At 36.7% G+C, this 21,592-nt stretch overlaps 1 protein-coding gene across 2 annotated transcripts in view; it reads left to right on the forward strand.

Moving 5' to 3' along the window:
- Nucleotides 1-21,592, forward strand: part of COL19A1 (collagen type XIX alpha 1 chain) — a 603,039-nt gene that overhangs the window by 103,088 nt on the left and 478,359 nt on the right. For both annotated transcript variants that reach the window (XM_075202581.1, XM_075202582.1), the window contains exons 5-6: nt 13,950-14,073; nt 14,975-15,250. In XM_075202581.1, coding sequence (XP_075058682.1) covers nt 13,950-14,073; nt 14,975-15,250 — 400 coding nt within the window. The remainder of the gene's footprint in view (nt 1-13,949; nt 14,074-14,974; nt 15,251-21,592) is intronic.

Consider the following 21,592-nt stretch of genomic DNA (forward strand, 5'->3'; position numbering starts at 1 on the left):
CCCAATCAAGTGTACAGAAAGCAACAGTGTGATTTCTGGCACAGACATTTAGATCAACCTGCCAATTTTTATAAAAACAGTTATTTTCAACTATGAGTCTATGACCATATATAAAGATTGAAAATAACTCCTGTAGATAGTTTCATGTAAAAATGTACTACATAATATCTTCTATTTTTTACTATTTCAGCCCTAAAAGCTCAAACTGTACCTAACTGTACCTGTCTCTGATAAATGCTTACCAGTCCTTCTACACATACAGAGAGAATATCTTTAAACATATAAAGGCTTATCATACAGATTTGACTTCCCCAGTGGTTATATATAGATGTATTCATACAACTTCATGGTCTACAAGAGTAATTTTGCCTGACATGTTGTCTCTCTGGTGCATAGGCTAGATCTAAAATCTGTTCCACAGAAAACATAGGAAAATAAGCAACAAAATAGTATTAAAACATACAATAGCTGATACAGATTTTGTTTTTAGTCTTCATCACATATATTTATACAGAAATGTGTCTGTTTCTCCCCAAAGGTACATTAGCTGAAACATTTTCCAGCAATGATTTTCGCATTTTCAAAATGTTTCAATGTATTGAAAATATTATCCTTACACCAAATAAAGTATATTTCTTCAAATAAATACCGTATTTATCTTTCCTTAGGGTGGTGTCAGATGGGCACATCTGACTCTGTATAAAGTACAGCATTTAATCATTCCCAATTGAAATCATTTATTTCCATTAGTAAAACAGAGAGGATGTCACAAAAGCACTCAAGTAGTTTTTAAAATGTTGCAGCAGCATTTTGGACCGATGTCCAAAGCGCTTAATAAAAACGCTCTCCAATTGAATTACGGTATATTTCAACAGACCTTGACCCAGGTGCTCAATGTAAACTGTGAGTTGTAACACATATACAGGGATTGACTTTGCTTAATGGGGTGCCAGGAGTACAGATGTGAGCCTAGTACTTTTATTTACATAAATATGTCTTTCTTTGTCTGGCGATCACAAGTAATCATCTGATATATTCAACACATAAAAAGAGGCTTCCCATTGTTTGAGAGAGGAAACTCCCCTTCTTCAAATATCGGTGCACCCGCATATGTCACAATGTGCGGGATCAGAAACATGGCTTTTTAAACTGGCACCTTTTTAAAATGAAGATACTGCTGCGATTTATTTTGGATCAAGGGGTGAGATCTGATCTCTTTTAGAGCTCCCCCTTCCCCCTATCTACTGTAATCTTATTTAGTGTCTGCAAATCAGTGGCAATCAAGAAGCAATATTGAAACAGAGGCTCTCTCGTTTGAAAGAGAGGACTTTCGTTTTCTAAACATGCGTGTCCCCAGGGTTATATAAGCTACATGTAAGCTCTGAACCTTCATTTCTTGTGATTGTTGTCTAGAGGGCGTGTGCATGTTGTGATATCATGATGCACACCACAGGGGCGCACGCAGGGCCCTCCGCAAAGAACAGTGTCCCTACATAGCGGCACTGTACTATACAGCAGTCGTGGACGCTTCTTTGAAAGCGCCGCGGCTGCTGTTCAGTGCATTGCCGCCGAAATGGAGCTGCTGCGCATGGGCCGCGCATGAGCAACAAGCTCTCTCTATCTGTTTTTTTTGGGGGGAAATCCTGCGTGCGCCCCTGCACCATCTTGTATCCTTCTGAGCTCAGCAATACACATGATTTATTAGATGGATTTTAAAAGAAAAACTGACAAACAGACCTGCAGGAAGAGAGGGATATAAATAACTTGCATCACTAGCCAGTGGCGCACGCAGCGGGGGTTTCTGAGTCTCTAGAACCCCCCCCCCGCGCTAACTAAGTGGCCACTGTTCTATACAGCAGCCGCGGCGCTGTATACAATACAGCACCGCCGCAGATGCTTCTTAGACAGCGCCGCGGCTGCTGTATAGGACAGCGCTGGCGAAACTGAGCTGCTGCGCATGCGCAGCAGCTGTCTCTGGGGTTTTGTTTTTTTTCTTGGGTCGGTATTTTCTTGCCCCCCCCCGACAATCCTCCGTGCGCCGCTGCTAGCAGTGGGGTTTTTTGTAATATCTTATTTCCCATCATACTAACAGACCATTCAGCATCTTTTTAGATTTCTTTCCCTTTGAATTTCTTTAGTGAGACATTGATAAATTATACTTTTGTATGTCCTGTTGCTTTCTAATTTTCCTCTGGATTTCAAAAGTTCACTAATGACTAGAAAGAAAATTTCAATATCCAAACAATAATTTATTTTTAATATAGCTGAACTTGTAGCTTTGCAGACCTATGTCATTTAACGTCAGCATTTTGAAGGTTTGCTTTTGAATTTAGGTGGTGTTTGCAGACTTAAAATAGCTGAAAAAGAAGTGTACATGTACACTAGGAACTTCTTATGCGTTACCTTTTCTCATTTTGACACACTGACTTCAGTATATCTCATTAAAGCACAGCGCTAATATTTTGACAGAAATATTTTCTCTTCTTTTAGAGACCTACCTCCTTACTGTGCAAGTATTATATCAAGCAAAAAACTCCAGTAATTGCAATTAAACATACAACAGCTAGACAGCTCTGAAGAAGAAAAGGTCAGAGGTGCTACAACAAAGAATACACTGCAAATGATGACTCATATCAGTGTAGCCTATTCCGCAGCTATTATATGTGCTCTTACCTCTTGTTGTATAAATTTATCTTTCAATCCTTTAAACTATTGACGGCTGATTCTATTTTTACTCTAGCCTGCCCAAGCATGCAGGTAGGAATTAAAATCCTTCATTCAGATTTCAGGGATTTATCAGCTCTATGGGACCCACAGTTAAGGGAGTCCCACCTTAACCATCAAAGCCCAACATGTGCATTTTTCACTACTGGGCTGTAGATGGGGTCCTTAAACAAATAAAAAAATGTTGCTATAAGGCCGACAAATGTCTAGTTAGCATTGCTCCTACATTATGCCATCAAAGAGCAGTTAAATAATGGTTATGCAGAGTAAAAAACCATTGGTTTAAATGAAAGTGAATAGGTAATTATATTTATTAGCCAATTTAATAAAAAAGTCATCTCAGTACCATTAAGTATTAACAGTAAAGTAGTATTCAATGTTCTTAAAAGTCCCTAACCATGCTCAGTATGTCTGTGTTCCTGTTCAGATTGACTCTTTGCTAAAGAAGTCTTGATAGTCTCTCTTAATCCCTTCCAGACCTTTGTTTATACATAATACTTACCACTTGCGCTGCAGTGATTGAGTTACATGAAAATGCATTATTGCATTATTTTACTATTCTATCTGAAGAAACATGATGTAGAACAGTGACCTGCCTTTGAACCTGCAGTTTTCCCTACACTATTACATATTCATCAGTAAGGTTAGAAGAGGATATAGTCCTGTGAAGGATGTTAAAAGATTCAGTTACACGACTGTAATGAAAATGAGCTATTGGATCTATTTATGCTTTGTGTTGAATCTATGTATGCATTAATTATATCAAATAATCTATAGCAATTAGCAAATGTAGCTTTGTTTTCTTATTAACAAGTCACCATTCTATGGATTGGGCTATGTGAACACCAAATGGCTTAGGTTTCAGAGTTCCCAGTAGCTGTAATGCTAAATACATCATCACCCGCCATGGGAAAGTCTGTTTAAGCTTTCCTCCTTGAGCTCTGGTCATCAAATTATTTGTAACATGACAGGTGATGTTGTGTGTCAGCTGGAGGAGAGACAGCTTGCCACACACTCCAAGCATCTCTCACTTCTCCCTCAGGAAATGTGAGTTGTATCATTTTTCTCTTCCTGGAAAACATTCAGCAAATAAAAGGTCCCATTGATACTTGTAAATACGGAAGTTTGTTTTTAAACTCTAACCAGTTCTTCCATGTGCAACCACTATTTTGAGAAACAAAATGTTTGCAGCAAAGTTTCATTGACATTGCAACTAAAGCAAAATATTTTGTATACAGTGGTATATAGGCTGTGTAATGAAGGAAGTTAACAACAGTGATCTTTTCAGACAGAAGTTTTTTAAGCCAAAACGGCTGTTAAAAAAACTACACAAAATATCCTTTGCTGCTATTCTCTTACCAGTATTCCCTCTCTGTGTTAATAGTATCAAAAGGTCAGCGCTGTTGTAATGTTTGTATTCTACAACCTGATCTTTTTTTATTTTGGTCATTTTATTGAGAGAGCTGCCAAGAATTATCTGCATGTTTTCCACCCAGCATATGATAGTAAAACTCTTCTGTGTGTTCTTGGCTGCATTTCAATATCACATTGCTGTGGAACTTACTATTATTCATAGTTTACCAAGTCCCAATCCTCAGCCAATCACACTTTAACAAGTTCTATACCTTTCTTTTTGCATATGATTATTGCTTAAAATATACAAGTGATATTAATATATGTAAAAACTGTTGTAAATAAAATCTGAGTTCTGATGTAATCACTTAGGTCATCACTGTGTATTTAAGGAATAATGCACCCCTACTTTAAATTATTACATATATTAGAAGTCATCTCAGAATTCTGCTGGTAACAGAATTCCTTGATGACTCCCAATATCCTTCTAATATGCAGTACAATTCATGATCCCATATAGTAACACCACTGCTTATACCTGTGCTGTAACTAAAGATATGTGATGTACCTTCATGGCCAGATTCACTGCACAGCAGACAAATCTTAGGCTCGCTGCACAGAGCAATTGTTGTAGTTAGTATAATTAAGCAAATCACAGTTCTAGAATATACTATTTAAATGTGCTTATGTTCCCCACATAAAACTACATTGATGTCTGTAGAACAAAGTAATTGTCTAGTTCCATTCAACAAATAAATCCGGTGTTATCTTTCCTTTTCCTTACCAGAGACACTGGCAGGGGCTAACATTCCAGCTCCACCAGAACTCCTGAAATTGCGCTCCACTGGCCCTTTCCATCCTACCCAGCCTATTCTACACAGGTCCCCCTCCTCACCAGTCTGAGCCCCTAGTAGGAGAGGACAGAGATGTGATAGAATGTAGTACCTGCGCTAGAAATAAGTGATGGAATAGATTATTACTGAATGGTAATTCTGGTTGCTGCAGTTCAGCTGAAGTTCACCACAAAAGCTACAAAGAAGCATCAGGAGACTTAAAAGAGAGATGGAGATTCAGACTAGAGCTTAGGTTTATATTTAGGATGTCACTCTCTATCATACTGCACCGATGACTGCGCCATTGTGCAAAACAGCGACATCACACAGCACGTCTCTTTTCGTTACCTATTAAATGGAATAACAGAGTTCTGTGCAATTGGTCCAATACCAAGTAGCATATTGTAATAGATCCCTAGTTGTGAACTCTGCCAATAAATGGTGAAAGGTGGGTAATATCACCATGCTATAAGCCTCAACAGTATTGAAGTTGACACAGCACGTGTTAGATTATACCACCTACTCTATTGCAACATCACTGTGCTTGCTACTACTACTAGAACAGATTGCCAGTCCAGATCTGACACACGCCATGTAGGAGTGGATAGGGATCGATGTGGGTCCCTTATGCCTTTTATTCCGTATAAATATTTTCTGCTCAGCCCTTTAATCCTGGTCACTGAATTCACATAATATATGGGGAGGTGCACAATGTCCCATATTGTGGCAACTCTATTATTCCTCTCTACTGTTGCAAGGGAAGAGAATAACTACAAAATATTCTCCTTTCTGACCTCTGTGATCCATTGTAAGAACTTAGTAAGAGGACACCTAAATAGCAATTAATAGTTTACAAAAAAGTTGAAGTTTCTGGATGATTTGTAGTTTAATATATTCAATACATGTAAGAAGAAATGAAAAATAATGACACCACCAGTTAGTTATCTGTATATCATTAATTAATCAATAAAGGGAACCAGATAATTGCATATTCTGCCCTGTCTTTATTATAATGAAGGAATAAAGCTACACTAGATTAAATCGTCCATTGAGTATACCTGTGACCTTTAAGCGATATTCGCTAGTGGTGGAAAGAGGAAATGAACAAGTACAGAGGAACTGTAAGAGGTTATCTTAATGTTTAGGAAGTGAGGGTTTCAAAATGAAACACATTTTAAAAGTATTTCTAGACAGTAATTATGAGATTTGTATCAAAGAGAATTAAGAGAATATCATGATAAATATGTCAGCGTTCAGTTAGAACAATCTGCAGATATATTCAGTACCAGTGATAAGCAATTTGCTTCCCACAGGAGACAAATAAGGGCAATTACAGATAATCCTAATATTACAAAGATTATAGTATAATGCATGTATTTTAGAAAATGTACTTGTTGCTCTATATGATTAAAGTAATATCATATTTGTATTACATTTCTGGGATAACTATGCCAAATGGCAAATTATGTCATATTACTAATAATAGAGGGAACTTTCTTGCAAGCTATTTATCAAAGCATATTTTCCTACACTCTTAATTTATGGAAATGTAAGTGTGTCTATGAATTATGTGCAAGAGACAACTTGTCCTGGTGGACAAATGCTCTCCTGTACAAGTCCTTTCCTAATACAAACGAATCATGTGGTTAGCAACAGCATAAACTATGGCTATCCAGTCACTTATCCATTTTGGTAGATATTCCCCCCAAGCAGAAAGTTTCAAGTTTTCAAATTGTGCCCTGACTGAATTAGAAATGGTGGATTTAGCATTAGGCAAAGGAGGATTGTGCTCAGGAACTGCAGTGGTTGAAAATTGGTTCTGTGTCTGTGCTGCCGAAAACTTTATCTTTCTACGGCTAAGAAAAATGAACAGAGAGAATGTGAGAAATCTCATATAGACATAGATCAGAAATTAATTATGTAAGTGGGCGGTGCTATTCCTTCAATATGACAGACCCAACAAACATTTTTCTGTGTAAACCTGTTTCTAAGGCTCCAATCACGTAAATCCTGCTACAACTAAATACAAATTTCAGGAATTCAGTAGAACAGCCAAACATCTACAATTGAATTATACTGCAAAGAGGACAGAGAAGAATGCTTTAGTACACAGTCAGCATTTTATTTAAGCAGTAGCAAGACCCCAAAGATACAAGTATACAATAGTGCTTTAGGGAACCCAGTGGGTGATCATGAAGGAAATTGGCTAGTTTTACAAGAGGCTTGGAAATAAGATGTACAGTATTTGTCTGTTAACTCAGCAGCTCTGTTGACAGTCTCCTGTTTTAAACCGTCTATTTACAGTATTTCCTGTACTATTCATAGCCATAATGATATACAGCATCGTCGCACAGATCACTTTCATAGTAGTGTGGGTAGGAAATTCAAAGGTGTTTATGATAGTGAGAGGGTGAGAAGTATTTTTCCACAAACATTTAATATTTCATTTCTTTTTTAAATGTAGCACACAGTGCATATTTTCCTAATTAAACAGCTATTTAAATTCAGTTCACACTGTATGATATTTCACGGACCAACCAGTGAATTAAACTGATTAAAGAAGGAAAGCGATATGCTGCTTTAATGCCAGTTAAGTTTAGTCTTGGAGTAATTACCTTTTTCTATTGATATGAGGAACATTAATTATGAAAAATAATACTGAGAAAGTAATCATATACAATAAGTACTATGCAATGTAGTACGGTACATTTATATAAATTGAACAACAATCTAAAAAAAAGTCCCTGGAGCTATATCTTTGAGAGAGTGAATAGAATGCAATACATTCTGCACCTGTGAGTAATTAACACAAAAGGAGCAGGTGTGACTAATAAATACACTTAATGTGCTTTAAATGCTTAATACACATGTGGTTAGGGATATTGGGCCTGAGTCATTAAGGAGAGAAAAGCAAAAAAAAGAGTGACTTTGCACCTCAGCAAAACCATGTTAAATTGGAGGGGGGTGAATTTCAAATGTGGGGACAGATTTATAGTTGGGGTATAGCATGTCCTAGATCAACTTTAACTTTCAGTGTAAATATAAAGTTATCAAGTATTTGTGTGCAACATGGAAAAAAGTCAGTATTTAAATTATGTGCGAAACAATAAACTAATTTGCACCCCTTGCATTGTAAAATGGTTTTGTTCAGGATCAAATTTATTCCTCATTTTGCCTTGCTCTCCTTAATGACTCATGCCCTTCGTTCCCTACAAATGCCATAAAAACATCTGTAAAAAAATATACAGATATTGGATCTATTTTCTGGAAATACATAATTCCAGTTTCAAAAACCTGACACCCCCCCCTCCCCCCCCCCCCCAAAAAAAAATTAAAAATGGTGCTGCTTGGTGATGAGCTCATGAGCTAATGTTAGGAGTATTGCTAAAGAAATTAATGAGTGATGGAATAGCAGGGCAAGGTGGGGGAAAACAGACATTTAATAATATATTTTATGCATGGCACTCCAGATTCCAGAAAAGCGATAGTAATCAGCATTCCAGATAATAGATCTTATATCATCATCATCATCATCACCATTTATTTATATAGCGCCACTGATTCCGTAGCGCTGTACAGAGAACTCATTCACATCAGTCCCTGCCCCATTGGAGCTTACAGTCTAAATTCCCTAACATACACAGACAGACAGAGAGAGACTAGGGTCAATTTTGATAGCAGCCAATTAACCTACTAGTATGCTTTTGGAGTGTGGGAGGAAACCGGAGCACCCGGAGAAAACCCACGCAAACACGGGGGGGACATACAAACTCCACACAGATAAGGCCATGGTCGGGAATTGAACTCATGACCCCAACGCAGTGAGGCAGAAGTGCTAACCACTTAGCCACCGTGCTGCCCTTATGTTCGCTGTCCCTAACTGCCAGTCGCAATACTGGCTATATATATATATATATATATATATATATATATATATAATGTGTGTGTATAGAAGATGATGCAAGTTGATGGCTAGGCAGCAATAATATATCTGAACACAGCAATAATGGCACAGTATCACTGAGCATATAATCTGTGGGTGCAGTACAGTGCTGCAGCATCTTGCGATATACAGTACACAGGTGATGGCCCTCAGAATATAACTAGAAGCTTGTTGCGATAAGGCCATAACCAGACTTACAGAACCCTGGAACAGCAATGATGTTCAGGGCCACAAGAAAAAACTTGATACTCTGCCAGAGTACAGTGTCTGGAATGCAGGGCCGGATTAACCCGAGGTCTAACTGGGCTATAGCCCAGGGGCCTCAGGCATCCAGGGGGCCCTTCAAAGTCCTTAGCAGCATTATTGATCGGTCTGGGTCCGGGGGCGCCCCCATCCCGATCAATGCTGCTGAGCACTGTCAGTGCAGTCCTCCGTCCCCGGCGCCGCTCAGTAATCTGCTTACTGAGGAGATCTCGCGAGAGTTCGTGAACCCTCGAGAGATCTCCTCAGTAAGGAGCTTACAGCGCGCTGCGGAAGGAGGACTGCACTGACAGGTAAGTGCTTGGGGGGGGGGCCTCACGGGGAGCGGTGGACGGCTCACATTGGGGGCCTCATGGGGGGATGGAGGGCCCCTTAGCCCAGGGTCCTCCATTCCCTTAATCCGGCCCTGCTGGAATGCAATGGTGCTAGCGGTGAACATCAGAAGCGAGGCAGACAGGAACAGCAATAGCTGGATCAGGAGTCCGTAATAGCAATTCACTTGGCAATGGAGTTGCCCGTGGATTCCAGGGCAATATATACGTTTAACACCAACATGCACTGATGCTAATTTGTCAAACTGGGAAACTAGAGCAATGTTAATTAGTGAACAAGTAGTGGCTACAGCTGTCATACAGTGGTTAATTGTGAGAAAAGATATTCAAGTAACTGATTAATTAGTGTAAAAAATAGTTAGATGTAGCCGCAGGTATCCGTTCTAGAGCCTGTATGATGACTGCTCATCAAGATACTTTCTTAGCACTGGATGTAATTCTGAGCTTATGATCTCAGGACAGAATTATAGCTGACATTTTTTTGTGATACATAATTGTATCATTATTGAAAACCGAATTGGACACATCCAATGTCAAAGCGAAACAGATCAGGCCAATCATGCAACAGATGAAGATCAAATTGTGGTTATTTATCCGATCATATGATCTTTCCATCAGAACTAAGTGTATTACGAAAATGTTCCTCACTTGTACCTACTTTTTCTGTCAATCTTGATTTGAAAGGCAATGTCTGTGGTATATGTTTGCTGACATTTCTGACATGAAAGGATATATTTTATGCCTACTATGAAAAATAAGAATTTAAGAGCTAAACTAAATCCACCTTTGTTCTGATCCACAGTATTTTACATTATCATGTGAATATTGATGACATAGATAAGATTAAGGTTCCAGAGTCTGTTATCTAGTAAAAAATCTTCCATTTGCTGAAAAGGTTGCTCTAAAAGGCTTACAAACTAATTATGCTATAGAAATAAGCCTGCAGATACAGGTGGCACAGTGGTCATTTAGAATAAGGTGGATAATAAATAATAATGTATGATCTTAATGTAGAGTTTTAAAAAATTGGAATATATATCATTGTGTTGACCGTTACAAATTAATTGTTTCTAAACTACAACAATGGCAGACATCGAAAGTACTTAAAAAAAAAAAAAAGTTTAATTTTTAATATATATATATATATATATATATATATATATATATATATATATATTTTTTTTTTCCTAGAGTACCAGTTCTATATACTGTGTACCCAAGATATACAAGGGATTAAGATCAGTACCTAACCAACCAATGGTATTGGCATGTGAATCTATTCTAGAGCCTCTTGCACAATATGTTGATCAATTTTTATTACCTAGGGTGTTTCTATTACCATCTTATACAGAAGACACTAATCATGTTCTCTCATTGTTAAAAGAGATTGATGTTTCTCAAGTTAAGCAGCTTTGTACTTTTACTATAGGATCTTTGTTCATAAATATTCCACATCATTCATCAATGAATATAATTAGAGATTTATTGATCTGCCACAGCAGTACTGATAACATTTCTGGAGCTTTGCCTTTTGTAATTTTTGTGATAGGTGATGGATTCTTCTTCATCAGTAGCTAGTCTATATGAAGGTAATTTTGAAACATCGATTTTATATTAATGTACCATAAATGGTTAAATGGTTTCGACATTTAAATGTCTCATTGTTGATATTAATTTGTTGATTTTTTTGGGCATTGTAGCACAATTTAGAAAATGTGCTAAGTTTTGAATTGCTTCTTTTGGAAGTCTAGGGTTTATAGCAATATAGATTTCTTTTTAGCTACTCTTAATTTTTTTTTCCTTTTTATTATATACTAGCTGAAATCCGTGGTGTTGCCCGGGTTTGAATCTTCAAGTTAATAAGTTATCAATGAGTTGGATGTAACTGTCAACATTTTAAAATTAAGTAGCAGTTTAGCTATTCCAACACACCCATGAGGTGGCTGCCCAGTGTCATTTTTGTTTTTATTTTAAATGTCATTCAAATCTATCCAGTAGAAGGCCCACAGGCTCCCCGGGTCAAAGGTCAAAGTCCGACCAGGACCCTAAACCCCTTAAAACCTGCCCAGGATCCAACTGGACCACCTTGCATTGGTTTCATCCCAATTGGTGTAGGGGTGTCTGAATGTATAACCAGACAGACATACAAACCAAATTTATCCAGTAAAAGGCCCAGAACAGGCTCCCCGGGTCAAAGTTCTGCTCAGCGTATACCAACGGGAGGTCTGATCGGGAGCCTAACTCAATTAAAACCTGCCCAGGGTCCAACTGGACCACCTCACGTTACTTTCATCCCAATCAGTAAGGGAAGTTCGAATGCGTAACCGAACAGACAGACAAACCAAATCCAGTGGAAGGCCCACAACAGGCTCCTTGGGTCAAAGGTCTGGCCAGCGTACACCAATGGGGGGTTTGACTTGGACCTCAACCACCCGGTATGTCTTCTGGGATTCAATTTTACCAGTCTGTGATGGTTTTGCCCAAATGTATCCAGTGTAAGGCTCAGAACAGGCTACCCAGGTCAAAGTTCTGCTCAGCATACACCAATGGAAGGTATGACCGGGAGCCTAACCCCCTTAAGACCTGCCCAGGATCCAACTGGACCACCACATATTGCTTTCATCCCAATCGGTGCAGGGGTTTCCGAATGCAAACAAACCAAATCCATCTAGTGGAGGGGCCAGAACAGGCTCCCGGGTCAAAGTTCTGGCCAGCGTCCACCAGCGGGAGGTCTGACTGAGACGTATACCCCCTAATATGTTTTCTGGGATCCAATCTTAAAAGTCTTTTGTAATTTTTGTCCAAATCCATCCAGTGGAAGGCTAAGACCAGGCTCTGCAGGTCAAAGTTTTGGCCAGTGTACACCAACGGGAGGTCCGACTGGGTCCCTAAATACCTTAAAATCTGTCCGGGCTTATTGAGCCTATTCTTTTTTCACACTGGTTATTATTTTTTTAAGGTATTTATGAGAACCACTTTATGTTTGCATATATATATATATATATATATATATATACAGTTTTCAAGTGTTATTTTAAGGCATTTCTATAGTTTACAACAACTATGGATTTGGAGTCCATACCTGTCTAATTATAACCATTTAGCATAAAAGGGATCAATTTCATAATACGATATATTGTAAAGCTTTACACAAGAAAATAAGTCAGAATATTCCTAAAGGTCAGTTATGTATTACATGTGATGAACAAGAACAATATGAGAAAAATCACTGAGATATGATAAATAGGTTTAAAAACTGCAATTCTTCTTCTTAACTATTTCGTTCAGTTATTACAAACCAGATATGCCATTTAAAGCTTATTGTCCTTAGTATTATTGGAATAATAATAATAATTTTTGTCCACTTATTTTTATTGCATTTAAACAGGCTAATGCTATAATCCATAAGCATTGTCATATTTTAGTCCATTCAGAATGCAAATCTAATATAGACAAAGAGGGTGTTATACTCTGGTTGATTTCCAAACCCGTGGCTGCTTTAGATGTGGTTGATGTGCACAGCATTCCTATGTTATTAGAACAGAAATGTGTTCTAGGTCCTGTGAGAGACATACATATTTGTGATTTTATAAATTATGATATATCTTGTGGTGTTTATATTTATTACATATGGCTCTCTGGCTGCAGGTGATGTTAGTTATAGATTGTAACACTCTTTTTAAGTGTCTACTGATATCTTATTACAAATAATCATCCCTATATTTAAATACATGTATTGTTTCAACATATTACTGAGATTAAGGGTAATATGCGGCTCATTTGAAGCTTCAAAAACTTTATTTTTAAGTATTAATTAATTATAATCATTAATTTTCCACTTATTTAAATTTACGCAGTCCCCAAATCTTATCATTTTGCCTATCACTGATGTTAAGGCTGATGATAGAGATGGAATCGTCATAAAAGGTTTTTGCAAAGAGAGTTGTATTGAAATAACACTTTGGAGCCCTAAAAGGTGGTGCTCTTAATAGAAAAATTTAATTTACTGCATTTCTATAGTTGGTGACCTAAGTATTGTGATTTCTGGTCATGTAGCTTTAGATTTCTGGTTACACTTGGTCTTTATTATTATTTTATTAGAATATTTCCTTATTTTTATTCCCATGGGTAACTAAAACATGATGGTTTACGTTTCCATAAAGTGCCAAATGCCATTGATGTTTATATCATCTGCACAAATTATTTTAGGTCATGTAATAGCCTGTGAGTTTATGAGGTCATATGTCAAGGAAGTTTCTTTATGTTGCTTAGCAGCTGAACTTCAGTTTTGAAATCTTTTTATATTTAATTATGAAATAAATAAAAAAATATATATATTTTTCACTGTAGTTTCTGTAGAGTCCTCATTTTCTACAGTGAAGTTCACATTAAGATCTAAATTTCCAGAGAATCAGTCTGAACAGTTATAGGCTATAAGTGTTAATTTTAAATAAATACTAATTTCTATAGGCATTAAAAATACAGTTTTTATTTTCTTTTTAGGCAAGTATTGTCTTCTGGGCTTCCAGATGAATATTCAATATCTGCGCTTTTCCGTGTAAGACGAAACACAAAAAAAGAGCGCTGGACTTTGTGGAAAACATTGAACCAAGTTGGCACTTTGCAGGTGGGAAATTTAATTCAACGCATTTCAAATATAAAACGTATAAAAACATATAACTTTGATCATGTTCAATTAGGAAAAAGTTAAGTAGTAACTTATTGAGTGTATGAATCACTGAAACAATTAAAATAGTTTTTAGGAGGAGGGTGGAAATGTTTATCTTAGAGTAGCTAATTGAAATATATATATATATATTTTCATATACATTATATAGTGGAAAACATGGTTTCTAAGAGGTGAAATTTGAAAATATATTCGATGTATGGCTCTTCTACTTCTACTTCTGATTATAGTGATACCACATTTTGTTTCTTTTACTTAAGGTCTGAAGAAGTTATAGGGTCTAGAATAAAGATATACATTTTAGTTTTCTTTTATAACTAGGTGCTGTAACTCCATCTATTGGAGTGTATCCACCCCTTTGGGTAGGAGAATGGGTAGAAAAGCATAGGTTTAAGTACTGTTGGGTGCTGACACCATTTTGGGAGTTTGAGATAGTGTCACTGTCTTGTCCTGAAAAGGGGGTAAGGGAAAGAGGAATCATTATTTAAATACATGTGTATTTTACATTTTACTATACTATTATAGTCATTGTACTTACCGTTAGTGTACTGTATAAGCACAAAATGAGAGCAGCAGTACAGCACATGGACAGAAATGGTAACTGGCTCCTGACTGGCTGAATTGATACAATCAATGGTACTTGTGCATCATTGCTAAAACCTTCCACTTGAGGTCTTCGCTATGTGTATATATCAAACCTGGCTAATATGGACATTGAGGCACCACTGGTCTACTTGTGTGTAACTGTCACCTTAGATGGCGAAAAACCTTAAAATCTTCTAGAATGGAAAATTAAGATAACCATTTTACCAGAGTTAAATAGTGTTATCTGTGTTTACAGGATTCCATTCTAATTGATGGTGACAAGAAAGTTGTGGAGTTTTCAGCTAAACAAGGTGGTGGATCTACCCTACATTACACGTTTAAAAGTCGGGAGCTCCATCCTCTTTTTGATCGGCAATGGCATAAGCTTGGAATTTGCATACAACAAAATATAGTGTCGCTTTATGTAGACTGCAAGTTAATTGAAAGAAGACAGATTGCTAAGAAGGACAGTATTGACTTTCAAGGAAGTTCAGTAATTGCTGGACGGGCCTCCGATGACAAACCTGTTGACGTAAGTGGTTGTAAAAAATATTTTTTGATTTTAGGTACACTAAATCTCTATCTTTTTCAGTAGATATAGATACATAATTGACTTGATCTTTTATACAGTCAACACTTTTTAATATCAGGTATAAACTTTGCCTCTAATGTTATCCAAATGAGATCAAGTTTCTGTCTGTTTCAAAACGAAATATGAATATTCTGAAATGAGCAAATGGGCCAGGTCTCTGAGATACTGAAAAAATTGAGAATATGGATATAACCTACTTACGAACCTCTCAAAGATATATATATATATATATATATATATATATATATATACACACACATATACATTGTAGAAATCACCAAATAAACACTCCTTACTACAGAGGCTTCTTAAGCAGTAGGTGTTTTATTTGCAGCATGAGACAGCACATCGCAAACACTAAGAATCCACAGCTTCCTGACACACTAGCTTAGCCCACAGTCCATCACTTTTGTCAGCCCCTCCCACAATCCTTTTATACACACACGCCACAGCAATAACACCCATGTTGTGCACGTTTCTCCAAGTAACAGCAGGCTCAATAACCTTGTCTGGACAGGTCCTATCCCTGGTTACCTTTATGTGAGTGTGTATATATATATATATATATATATATAGTCCCACTGCTGCACAGTGCCTCAGGGATTATTAATAAAAATGAATAACTAGAGAAGGTTCTTATTACTGCAGATATTTAGGGAGTGCGCCCTATTTGGGATAACCCTCCTCCCAGTATTCTATTACCACGCCCCTCTGCCCATATCTCTGTAGCGGCTCTGTGCTACTCCACTTGTCTGCTACTGCAAGCACTACCTGAAACCAAGACTGCGCCAGCATGATCAGCAGAGAAATACTAGAACAATGGATGAATCTATATATTATTCTATGGATGGATGTGTGCAGTGAAAGCAGCTCCTCATGGGATGTCTGTCCAGGAAGGTGTAGCCTTACAGTACATCCACACTCAAGTTTGTAGAAATTTGAATATCCTTCCCCATCCTTTCCTTCAGCACTGAAACCACCCTGCTCAGTGATCACTATGCTTCCAAATGTCGCAGTCTGAGGAATAGCAGATATTGTTTTGTTTCCAGAGGCTAGGATTACTAGGCTATGTGTTTCTGTAGCCCACTCATATTCTGATTGCTATAAGATATACAGTATTTATACTGCCACCAGCTTAACTTGGTTGCTGGCTGTATTGAAAATTGTTATTTAAAAATATGTGTAACATTGCAGGTCACATGATTACTAACAACAACCTGTCAGTATTTAATCCTCTTTTTATATGACATTGATAAGTACCATTTAAAAAGACTTGGCTCGTGGGAGTAAAGTATAATTCTATGACTAATTACTGTAAATACAATCCTCAAATAGCTTTTAGCTTTCAACTAAAGAGCCTGCATACCAGAGACAATCCATATATCCCTTGAGAACCTGCCTAGAAAAGTTTTACTGTCTAAGTTTATTTTTGCCAATATTGTTTCCATAGATACTTTCTTTTAAAAGGGAAAAAAATATTTGCCTAACATGTTCATCAAGCTGGCACCAGCATCTTGAACTCTCCATGCTCACATTACATAAATGAGGATTGTCCATGGTTAATTATGAGAGCTCTGGTTCAATTCCCAGTTGTTCTTTACATTTCATATTTCATTCCGAAGCTGCTAATGGTCAAAGCTTGACTTGAAATGTTGTGCTTAACTTAAATATTAACTTAATAAAAATAAAAACATTAGCTTGAATAAAAATGAAATCTGAAATGAAATATATTTCTGTCTTAATATATTAAGTCTAAAAAAATCCATCTAAAAACAAATAAACATACTAATGCATAAAACATTCATACAACTGTGCATAACAAATCATATGCACTGGGGTTAAAAATAAACTATATGACATTGGCATGCACACAACGTGAAAAACGTTAGTCTCCCATTTGATTTATTAAAAAATGAATTTATACGATATCAGCATAAATCATTTTGGTTAATCAGATGGTTAACTTATTTTAGGTCTTTCTTTGTAATTTGTAAATTCAATACATAAAAATAGCTCAGTAAAATGCAATCAAATTTTATTACGTAAAGTGCTAAAACTAAAAATTATTAATTTAATATCTAATTATACCCAGTTATTTGACAATTAAATCTGACCATAAGGAACAATAGAAGTGCAGTTTAAGAAAAATATATGCACACTCTGATTATATATTTTTTAATTCTATACATTTTCTTAAGCCTCTATTTATTTACATTATGAACCAGCTAGGCAGAAGCCCTGTTACCAGAATACTATAGAAATACCATCTTAAGGCTCTATGTACATAGAACGCCATGGCTCTATTTTCGGTGCAGAGTGCGGCCATATGTTATATTTAGGTTTTACATGTAGTGCAGCTAGGCTCAAAAAATGGAGATAACAGAGGTTTTTGCTCTAGGGAGGGGATGGAGCTGTGCAGCAGACTGTATGTTAATGAGTAATTTAATTCCTCTTCCAGCCTTCTAAAAGCCAATATAGAGGAAAGAGTAAGGGATACACGACATCTTTTCTCCTTATTCGACTTTATACATGAACTCCTGTTCTTCTGCCTTAATCTTATTCTGCCAATACTATGTGATATGTGTATGCATGTGAATGAAGAAACTATGCTTCTCCAGCAGAGCTTCTGACTGAAGCTGTGCATAGTCAAGGGGGTGGGTCAGTAAGAAGTTTATGTAAATCCATACAGATGCAGCACAAAGGATAGAGTGAGAATGTTTTTATATTGTTTTTAATTTTATCTTTGGACTAAAATGGATCATAAAAGATAAGATATTTAGGTGATTTCATTTTTTATTTCAAGTTTATTTGTTTTTGAGCAAAGGCTTAATTATGCGGTCTTTGGAGATTTTTTTTTTTTTCTTTCAGAATGGTGTGTTTGTGTTATTTTTTTCTCAACATGTCAAGTAGCGCACCACAGGTTACCTAAGTTTGCCTTTCCGTTAACAGCAGAGATTGCAGGGTTAATTTGCTCCCCACCCAGTAAATACACGTCATAGGCAGTGAAAGGATTAAATATGATACCCACATTGTAAGGTTTAAGTATTGTAAGCAATGTGTTGGGATGGGATTGCAGCATTGGGAAGGTAACTATATGTGGCCAAACACTGAATTGGGGGAAAAGCAATTGGAAGTGCATGATGCAAATGCGATATATAAAAAGGCAGTGATGAGCACCAATTCAAGCATGCGACCAGATACAATTAATTCTGCAACTCAAGGAACGTGGGTCTATCACATAATACTAGAGACAAACTAAATTTTCAAAAATGTTCCACAGAATATTTCCTTTCTTGCACATCTGGGCACTAAATTTCACACATTTCTCCAGCAGAACTTGTCTTTAAGTGTTCTGCACAAACAAAACATTCCCTATCAATTTTTCTCCGCCAACGCAGAATGAATTAACACTGCAGACTGCAAAGTTTACCAATATGGTGCAGAATGGCCAATCAAAAACACAACAAAACGTTATTGCTGCAGTGTCACATTTCAATGTCTTGCTCCGCTGAAAATATATCTGCGCGAAATTCCTTCCATAACCTTCGTTCATCTCCACGTAACATAAACCTGTAATTTTAATATTGATTATTACTTGTTCTATAAAACCTGCCACTATCAGTCTATCAGGGACACAGGAAGGCTTATTATTGGGGATCCTAATTACCCACCTTGTCATACCTTAATCTCAATACAATCAAATCATCAATGGGAATACAATCCATAAATATTGTATGTGGTTGATATATGTGGGGGGACAGTTACCTCAGTCTTTTCATTTTTATATTGCTAAAGATATCTGTGATTACTTGTTATCATGGGCATTGAATTTTTATTGCTCACAGTCATAATCAGCATAGTAATCTAATACAAAGGAGACTGATGATGGCCAACATGGGTGAATTTTACTTACAGATCTCAATAAATTAATCTGATAACAGAGATCATTCATTTTGTAACTCATTGTTTCCTATGTGCCCTGTTACACAGGCTATGTTTAATTAATGTGTAGTGTGATAGTTCATTTAGCACAATGCTATAACTTAATTACCTCAAATGAATTTCAGATAATTAATCTCTACCTCTTTATTGGGAAGTGATTCATTTTTCATTGCAAAAGATTTTTTAGGTGATTCTGAGCAGAAAATGGTCAATTGAAATAAAAACACATGCATGATTTTTTTTCTTTGGGTTATTAATTTAATTAGATTAATTATATAAAATTGCATAAAATCACATTGTATATTGTAATCTATTAATCTCATGAGGTTTACTAGCAGAGACTAAAGATTGCTGGTGTAGCCTAAGCCACTGAGCCAGAATTTTAAACAGGTCCGAAGCTCAGCTGACATGATCAATAGATGCCAGGCATCCCCCATTTACAACACAAACAGCTATCAACAAGCTGTGTACTTAAACTCATTATACCTAGCCGCCAATGTGCCAAAACAGAGAAACTTTGCTGCTGAGCAGCTGTATATAAAGCACACACAGTGTACTGCATGTGTTGGCAGACCCTTATGTACTACAAACCCAATCAATACATGTAAGTCTAATACAACGATAGGGCAGAGAACAAACACGTATTGTCAATTCACACTAGAATAAATAGGACTAAGATAGTCACTGAAATAAAATAAAAATATGTACTTCTATTGGTATCCTTTAAACAGTAGAACAGGCCAGTTTCAACACTGGTCATACACTCAACAGTGTTTATTGACCTATGCAGACTTCCTGATGAAGCCATTCAAGTCACTCAGATGTCATCTAAAAGTCATGTACATGGGATCCTGATGGATGTAATCATTTCAGCTGAGCATATTTACTAAGCTGGACTACCACATTTTTGTATGGATTTTAAAATGCTTATCTTCAATAAATATAATTTAGAAAGCTCAGAATTGCATTAAATATACAGAATTAGAGAAAATTTTATGGGTCAGTTGATCAATATTGAAAATTAAGGAAACTTCCAGGGAAAAGTCCCATGCCTATGCATTATAGATAATAATTCAATAAAAAGTCAGAACAGTAATAGTAAAATAATAGCACATATGAAGTAATACAGTGAACCAGCCCTCTACAAACCCATAAGTCACAATTTAATGATAAGGACTTTTCCAATATTGTGCTGAAATAGGTGAACACCAGTCAGAAACTGTGTCAGGAAAGCACCTCAGCATGGAGAGCGCTGCATCACTGGGTATATATATATATTTTTTAATTTTAATATATGTATAGCCTTTATACTAATTATACAATGATTCAGTCCTTTTATTTAGATGCTTTTTCTCATTTACATCACACCAATAATAATATATCTAATTACAGTATTGTGAATATTGCCTACAAGAAAACAGAAATTAATCTCCCCTTCTCCGAGTTGTCATTCTCCAATCAAACCAAGCACTGAGGAGTCTATTTATTAATGGTTGAAAAGCCCAATCTCCAGTGAAAACAGGTGTCCTTGCCAGCTGTAGTGCTTCGCCCTATACATCAAGGGTTCAGCAGTAATATTGATGTTGGAAAGATTTGCCCAGTGAAGCCAGAGATAGCTTCCACATGCAAAGCATTGGGAAGTCTATTTAACAGTGTTTGCAGCGGCATGAGTACTATCAGTACATGTTCTGTTATTGCCATTTCAGGATGGTGATTACAGGGATAAAAAAAAATTCAAAGAATAAAGTATTTTTTTATATTTTTTTTAAATAGGTTTTATTTTTTCCCCACATACTTTAAAACAAATCTTTTGTTTCAGTTTCACTGCACATGCGTGAACTTGGTAGCCTGGTGATGCATGACCATAAACCCGTCAGACTGGCTCAACAAAGGGGTATGTTAACCCTTACTGCTCCATGCCAGTATTGCAAAGACAGCCAATTATCACTCAGCTGCCTCTGTGAGATTTTAATGGTAATTTGCAGCGAAAGATAGTCAACTTTACTGCTGCTTTTTAATAAATAGACCTCGGTCTAACTGTACTATCTCTCTACCCATATTTTTTTCATTCTTGCCATTCTCCCCACTGTACACTTAACCACAGATATGTGGACAAGCGGAACTGGGAAACTAAAGATTATATGACTGTGACAGCCCACTGAGTTGGTGATTTGCCTTCACCAGCAGGGACAGCAGCAGCATGTACCCAACTACGTCACATTTTTCAGAGCCAAGCTACTCTGTATCACCGGCTTCACTAAGAGCATACAGCTGACAATCTGTTTGAAAAACTAAGGGATGTCATTGCTACATGACTTATCCCGCTTGTACTCTCCTCAG

This window comes from Mixophyes fleayi, chromosome 3, assembly GCF_038048845.1.
Source record: "Mixophyes fleayi isolate aMixFle1 chromosome 3, aMixFle1.hap1, whole genome shotgun sequence".
NCBI classification, from domain to species: domain Eukaryota; kingdom Metazoa; phylum Chordata; class Amphibia; order Anura; family Limnodynastidae; genus Mixophyes; species Mixophyes fleayi.